General features: G+C 34.9%; 1 protein-coding gene across 5 annotated transcripts in view; it reads right to left on the bottom strand.

Annotated features, from left to right (window-relative positions):
* Window positions 1-695: 695 nt before the first annotated feature.
* LOC129002452 (longitudinals lacking protein, isoforms F/I/K/T-like) overlaps window positions 696-7,169 on the bottom strand; it is a 39,339-nt gene continuing 32,865 nt past the window's right edge. For all 5 annotated transcript variants that reach the window (XM_054430267.1, XM_054430266.1, XM_054430268.1 and 2 more), the window contains 3 exons: window positions 6,382-6,672; window positions 5,732-6,011; window positions 696-5,087 (listed from right to left, as the gene is read on the bottom strand). In XM_054430267.1, coding sequence (XP_054286242.1) covers window positions 4,874-5,087; window positions 5,732-6,011; window positions 6,382-6,672 — 785 coding nt within the window. In that variant the 3' untranslated portion in view covers window positions 696-4,873. The remainder of the gene's footprint in view (window positions 5,088-5,731; window positions 6,012-6,381; window positions 6,673-7,169) is intronic.

The raw sequence follows: 7,169 nt of genomic DNA, 5'->3' as shown, positions 1-7,169 counted from the left end.
ATGAACTAGCTTGTAGCCAATACACACAGTTTCATGCAGTGGTGGTCCTAGGATCTTGTGAAGGGGGGCTACCGCGGGTGTGCCACATTCTCAAAGAAAAGAAGGGGGTTCAGGGGTCCCCCCTCTGGAAAATCTGGTATTTTTAAAGCCGTTTGGTGAATTTCCAAAGCTATTTTTAACGTCTAGAACTGTATCCAAAAAACTTTGTTATGTGTTTAGGACAAAATCAATCAAATTGATTTTTCCAGGTCCAATGGGGGAAAGCTTTCCTTCCCCAAAAATCGCTATTTTTAAAGCCATTTGATGATTTTTTTTAGTAATTTTAATGCCTAGAACTGTGCCCAAAAACCTAAATGGGGGGGGGGTTAGCCTCTATAGCCCTCCCCCTGAAACTACCAGTGACCATATGCAAGACCAACAATCAATATTTTGTAAACAACTTAGAACGTAAACTCTTCAGCAACAATTTTTAGAAAGAACCTTTCTCCAGACTTCTGATCCATTGAATTATCAAAAAGTGTATAAATTATAGATTATATGTACACATTTATATGACTTATTTTTTTATAGACCCCCATTTCATTAACTATTATTCCTTTTCTTGACAAATCGATCAAAAGTAATAAAAGTAAGTAAGTAGTTCTGGTAATAAAAGAACAACAAAAGTTGTTTCACAAGTTGTATATTTACAAATGTTACATATTTACAGATTTACAAAATATTTAAAAAATTATATGCAATATAAAACAATATTTTTATATAGAATATTTTACAACTTATATCAACAAATAATAACACATAGGTACCTAACCTAACATAACTTACCGTATTGAAAAGTGTAAGAAAATAGTCGTAGATGATATTTAAGCTTTTTCATTTATAAAAATATCTTTGGTTTGTAAAAAAGTATTTAATATCCGGAAGTTTTAACAAATATTTCATCAATTTCAAAAAAATTAAGTGAGTTATTGGATAGTTTAATACAGATTTCAGAGGTCCAAATTTGAGCAGGATCAATTCTTGCTATAAATACAAATTTTCATTGAGCTATCAATAATACAGTAGAACCTTGATAACAAGACTCTCATGGGGATTATTAAATTAGACTTGCTATCAAGGTTGACTTCTTTCTTATTGAAGTTTTTAATAACATCTGATTAGGCGTAAAATAAATTCAAGAGCATTTGAAAATTACACTTTTTAACAAGGGTGACTTGTTATCGAGGGTCTTCTTATCAAGGTTCTACATCAGATAAAAGGATTATTTTTTTACATTTTTGCTATTATTTGGCAAAAGTACAGTAAAAGCTTAACGATACCACCTCTCACTATACAAATTGAACTTTCTTAATTGCTTTCAGGAAAAATAAAGTAAACGTATACATACATGTACATATTTTAAACATCACAGCCAACGACCAAAATAAAAAGTTCAGATTGAGCCAATTAAAAATTAATAGGCCAATTTTGCTTTGTAACATCTTTAACAATGTATAATTTTACTAAAAATGGACACCATTTTACACATAATATGTATACACATTACATACTCGTTGTCCAGAAAATTACAAATAAACTGAATAGTTGAATATACACAATATGAAGAGGGGGGGGGGATCAAAATAGCACCATACAACACAACTTTGATACTCAAGACCTACTGCTACAAGCTAGATATGAAAAGGTAACTTCACAAAAATGAATATAAAATTCTTGAATATTGTCTAATTTACTTAAATAGTAAAAATTGAGTATTAGTTTATAGTGCCAGTAGGAATGTTGAGATGAGGAAGTTTTATCTAGTTTGGATTTCAAGATATATCAAAATCAAAATTAATTATGTAGCACCGTTATAGAAAACAGCCAGAAAGAAATTGGTAAATAGAGTTTTTAGAACCATCTGGATATAAATTGTAAAATTTGTTTTTATCTGAATCCGCTGATGTTAAACTACATTTTCTCTCATTTTAGAATAACTGTTTGAAGTCCTATATTTGTTGGTTAAAATTCCAGAGAATTAGCTACAGTTCACAAGTAGAGATTGTTTAAAAAAGTCGGTTATAAAAACCAAAAAATACATTGCAAACCGCAAAAAACACTTGACCCTTTGACACCCAATTTTTAATTTCTCTATTAATATTTTTTTAGGTTTTGTCCTTTTATCATATATTTCCCAACAATGTTTAAATTTTTAGCCCAAGTCCCCATCCAAACCAATGTAAAAAGAAACAATGTAAAAAAAGTTTTGTGTGCAATAATTATTACACTTTGGACACCGTTTAGTCTGCCCTCCACTCCAGCTAAGCCACACAATAGCAAATTCAATACGGATTGCACATGTACTGGATTCGAACCTGCTCATGTAAAAGACCTCAATGCTACACTCGTCAGTACAACGCCTTAGCCAACATTACCGAGCCACTGTCGGCCGAACGGGTTGATACCATGCGGTTGGCATTCTGGGTTATAGTAGTATGTTTTCTGTGGTACTACTTAGGGCCAGTGGGTTAGCAGTACGGTTATTTCACGGGAAAGTTTGAGAACAGGCTATTTTATATATTAAAATATTTTTTTTCTTTTCCGAGTTTGTTTGGCTCTGCTACCTGACAGATTTTCATGATTGAGGTCTCAAATTGAAGGTATGCACGCACAGATTTGCCATCATGCATCGGTATATATTTATCTATAATCCCAATCGGCTTATACATAAACGAAATTTGCTCCTCATGTATTTCTTATGGGAGTTAAATTTGGTTTCTCCTTTCCGAGTTCGTTTGGCTCTTCTAACCGACTGATTTTCAAGATTGAGGTCTCAAATTGAAGGTATGCACGCACAGATTTGACATCAAGCATCCGCATATATTTATCTATAATCCCACCGGCTTATATGTAAACATTATTTGCTCCCCATGTATTTCTTATGGGATTAAAATTTGGTTTCTCTTTTCCGAGTTCGTTTGGCTCTTCTACCCTACCCATTTTCATGATTGAGGTCTCAAATTGAAGGTATGCACGCACAGATTTGCCATCAAGCATCTGAAGCATTGACATATATTCATCTATGGTCCCACTCGGCTTATATCTACACAAAATAATCTCCCCATGTATTTCTTATGGGATTAAAATTTGGTTTCTCTTTTCCGAGCTCGTTTGGTTCTTCTACCCGACCGATTTTCATGATTGAGGTCTCAAATTGAAGGTATGTAAGAGCAGATTTGCCATCAAGCATCTCGGCATATATTCATCTATAATCTTACTCGGCTTATATGTAAAAACAAATTTGCTTCCTATGTATTTCTTATGGGAGTTAAATTTGGTTTTTCTTTCCCGAGTTCATTTGGCTCTTCTACCATGCCGATTTTCATTATTAAGGTCTCAAATTGAAGGCATGCACGCAAAGACTTCGCATCAAGCATCAACCAAACTTGACCAAAAAAACATAAGTTTATTCATTTTTGAATTCTTACTTCAATTTAAGATGTATTTCACCAATTATTATTATATAATCCTTAATATTTTGGTCTAAGAACCTTCAGTAAAATGTCCACTTTCATTTAAGCTATTAGTTATTCAAATTGGATGAGTTTCAAGCAAACGCAAGGTGAACAACCAACATAACAATTATTTTTCATAAGGTTTTTCTATGATTGAAAATCTATAGCTCCCATATCGTTCATATTTTTTTATATGTTTCGACTCAAAATAATGAGTAAATTAAATTATAAGTTTTAATTTGAGCTATTGATAGTTTGAATCAGTTAAGCTCAAGATACTGTATTACTCAATCGAAAATCATACCATTCCAGTGACAACAAAATTCTGTCCTCCTTAAGTGTTTTTTTTTCTTAAAGATTTTAAAAGAACACTGCACTTAATTATGAATATTGCCAAAGTACTAGATGAAATAAAAATGTATTTCTAATATATTTTCTCCAGAGAAAATATTTGTTTTTTTTTTCATTTTAACCATCTAAGTATAAAACAAACCTTTGAATAGTATCTAATCTACTATTAATCTAAGGTTTATTTGTTTTTAAAACCACCTATGTCACTATCTTATAGCAAAACCTAGTCTATGATTAAAATTACAAAATTTGTACACATTTGGGATAGGTAGTTTGTCTTTAATCAGGTCATAAGGAACAATATAAGGAACGCACTAATCAAGTAAATGTAAAATTACCCAGTAAATTTTTATCACAATTAGTTCTGATGTAAATTGGCCATTGAACGTAAACAAACATTACTTTATGTTAGAAGCTTCGGACACACAAGGTCACGGTATATATTTTTGTTGGTAAACCATTACAGTTATTAATGTATAATTTAAAATACTGTTTACAGTTAAAATATGTAAACTTCTTAAAATATTGTGCACAATAATAAATGCACTTAATAATAAATTAAAAATATCTATTCTCTAAAATGTACAGCATTTAAATTGATTTTAAAAACACAAATCATTACAAATTAATTTATTTCATACAATTAAAAAATATTTATAAGTTTTAATAAGTTCATAAATTTAATTTTGAACTCTTGAAACTTGTTAAAGGATTTTTTGAAGGGAGAGCACACAGCTTCCAACTATCGAACTATTTTATGAACAAAGGAAGACATTTCTTCTAGCTAAACAATTTTTGGAGGAAATTACGTAGTTTCCCACTAAGTAATTTTGACCAAGGACAACATTTCTCATTTCCAAAGAATTTCTTGAACATAGGTAGTTCTAGTAACCAAAGAATTTCTCAAAGAGCCTTTCGCTTTGACAAAGGAAGACATTTCTACTCGCCAAAGGATTTCTCCGGAGACGTCGCTTCCATTGATGAGTGGCTTACGATGGACTTGTAGAGGCCGAAGCAGTGAAGTATACTCAGCTAGGAGTGTGCTGGTAGAGTGTCGGCTGCTGGTACTGTACCAGCATGATCTGACCTGGTAAACTGTGATGAGTTACGAGTGGAAGTTCCTCATTCTCTCCAGCCGACGGGTGATCCGCCTCGTACTTGACTCGTTTGAAGCGGCCGTACAGAGACGAGTAAGGTAGGTTGTAGTGGATAGCTGCTTGATTGATACTCATCTGACCCAACCTGCAAGGAGAGAAGTGATAAGGATGAGTGTTAATTAATTAAAGCATTGTTGAATTTTATAAAATATAAACACTACAGTGGTGGATGTACCATATGGGCTAACGGGGCTTAAGCCCTCCCCCTTGGACTCATAAACTTACACTAGATAAAACGAGCCTCGGGCTCCTCAACTTACAATTTAGTTTCAACACTAGATCATGCTAGATAAAACAAGCTCAATTCTAAAAAACCCCCCAATTTTTTTAAAATTACGATAAAATAAATGTTGCGCATTAGTTTTGAATAAATAAACTCAAATAGGCAATTTAGGTTTATATTTTATACAATCCTTATAATTTAAAATGAAGCTATCGTCCGCTAGAGGACAATTAAACTATTAAACCATTGACTTCTGACTTGTAGTAGGCAAGCGTTGAGCTCACGCAGATTTTGATAGGAGAGATGGACGAGTCCAATCAGATAATCGAAGGGGAGTCCGCGACGTGATGAGCTCGTCCATCTCTCCTGTCAAAATTACTGCTACTTACACTACAGTACTGTCTGTTGGTCTTTGTTACTGTCACACGTCTGTCAGTGCTCGCACTATTTTCTAAATCTAACCACAGAAAATAAGAAAAATCAAAATAAACGTCACTTAACCCTACCTAACAGCCTCAAGCGCCTCAGTCATTGCATCTTCACTCCAAGGTGTTGGGTTGCTCCTGCTCAGTTCAATGCCTTCCCGCTTGCAACGCCCGTACAGCGTGCCGCTGGGGATGCCAAAGTCTGCGGCAGCCCGTTGCACTGTCGTCTGACCGCTGCGTATCGCCTCCAGCGCTCGCTCCAGGTGCTCGGGTGTCCAGGTGGTGGGGGCAGCGTTGAACGGAGCTGCCAGTCTGATACCTTCCCTCCGTGCAATCTTGTACAGCGTGCTGCTCGGAATTCCTGAAACGCAACAAACAAAAACGGTCAATGGGACAATATTGGAATCCTCATCAAAGCTTCTTACTTTTGGAATTTCACCAGAAATTTACTCATACCACACTTATAAATTTGTTTCAAAAAAATTTATTCACCCAACTTAGATATTTTCATAAGCTCATTGTGCTTAGATATGCATAAAAAAATCAGTATAACCAAGAAATAAAATTAAAGTAAGGATCTGGTACAAATTTTTCAACAAAAGGTAGAACCAGTAAAACATTCCTTTCATAAGTTAAATCACAGTCGCTCTAAGAAATAATTTGATAATGTTAATTGTTAAAAAAACAACAATACCCCTTTTTTGTTTCAACAATGTCCATTATGAACTCACCATAAGCTTTACTGGCTTTGTTGGCGGAGATGGATCCGTTACGCAACGCCTCGAGTGCGACATTGAGCACGTCCTCGGTCCAACTCTTAGCCGGGCCGTCCTTCTTGGGCGTGTCGATGCCGAGGCGATGCGCTCGCTGCCACAGTGTGGTGGACGGAATGCCGAACGTGATGGAGGCCTTGGTGAGGCTCATAGTGTGGTTACGTAGAGCCTCCAACGCAGCATCCATGTCCTCCTGTGTCCACGTCTTGGAGGTGGTCGCGTCTCTCTTCGGACAATCACTCACTTCAGCTGCAACATGCAATTCAATCTATGTGAATCTAGAAATAAATACTCAGGTGTTTATATCAGTTATGCAGGATATAGAGTGCATTTTCCCGGAATATTTGTTTAAATTACTTCACACTAGGCTTAGATGTTACGGTGTTATCACTTAGATAAAATCCATTGGTGATTGGGAGGATTTGAACCAGGGTCCTTAGAGAATGGAATCCCATGTTCTACTACAATACCAGCTCTCTACCTCATAAAGAGACCTAAGACAATCATAAGACAATAGGCTGGTACAAAAAAAGCTCTACTATTGTATCCCCATGGAACTAGGACTATGACAGTTAACTAAAACGGATAACAGAAACTACTTAAATTACGATAACTTGGAAAATTACAATGATTTTGGAAATGAGTAACAGTATGAGAGGAACTACACTTTAGTAGGGTACAATTTATTTATTGTATGTACATACTAAAATGCATGCTGGAAATTCTAGAGTAAAAAAACCTACAGT

Source organism: Macrosteles quadrilineatus, unplaced genomic scaffold (genome assembly GCF_028750875.1).
Source record: "Macrosteles quadrilineatus isolate MER2022 unplaced genomic scaffold, UCM_ALF_1.0 Scaffold_9__3_contigs__length_116548681, whole genome shotgun sequence".
Classification (NCBI taxonomy): Eukaryota; Metazoa; Arthropoda; class Insecta; order Hemiptera; family Cicadellidae; genus Macrosteles; species Macrosteles quadrilineatus.
This window is presented reverse-complemented; position numbering and strand designations above follow the sequence as displayed.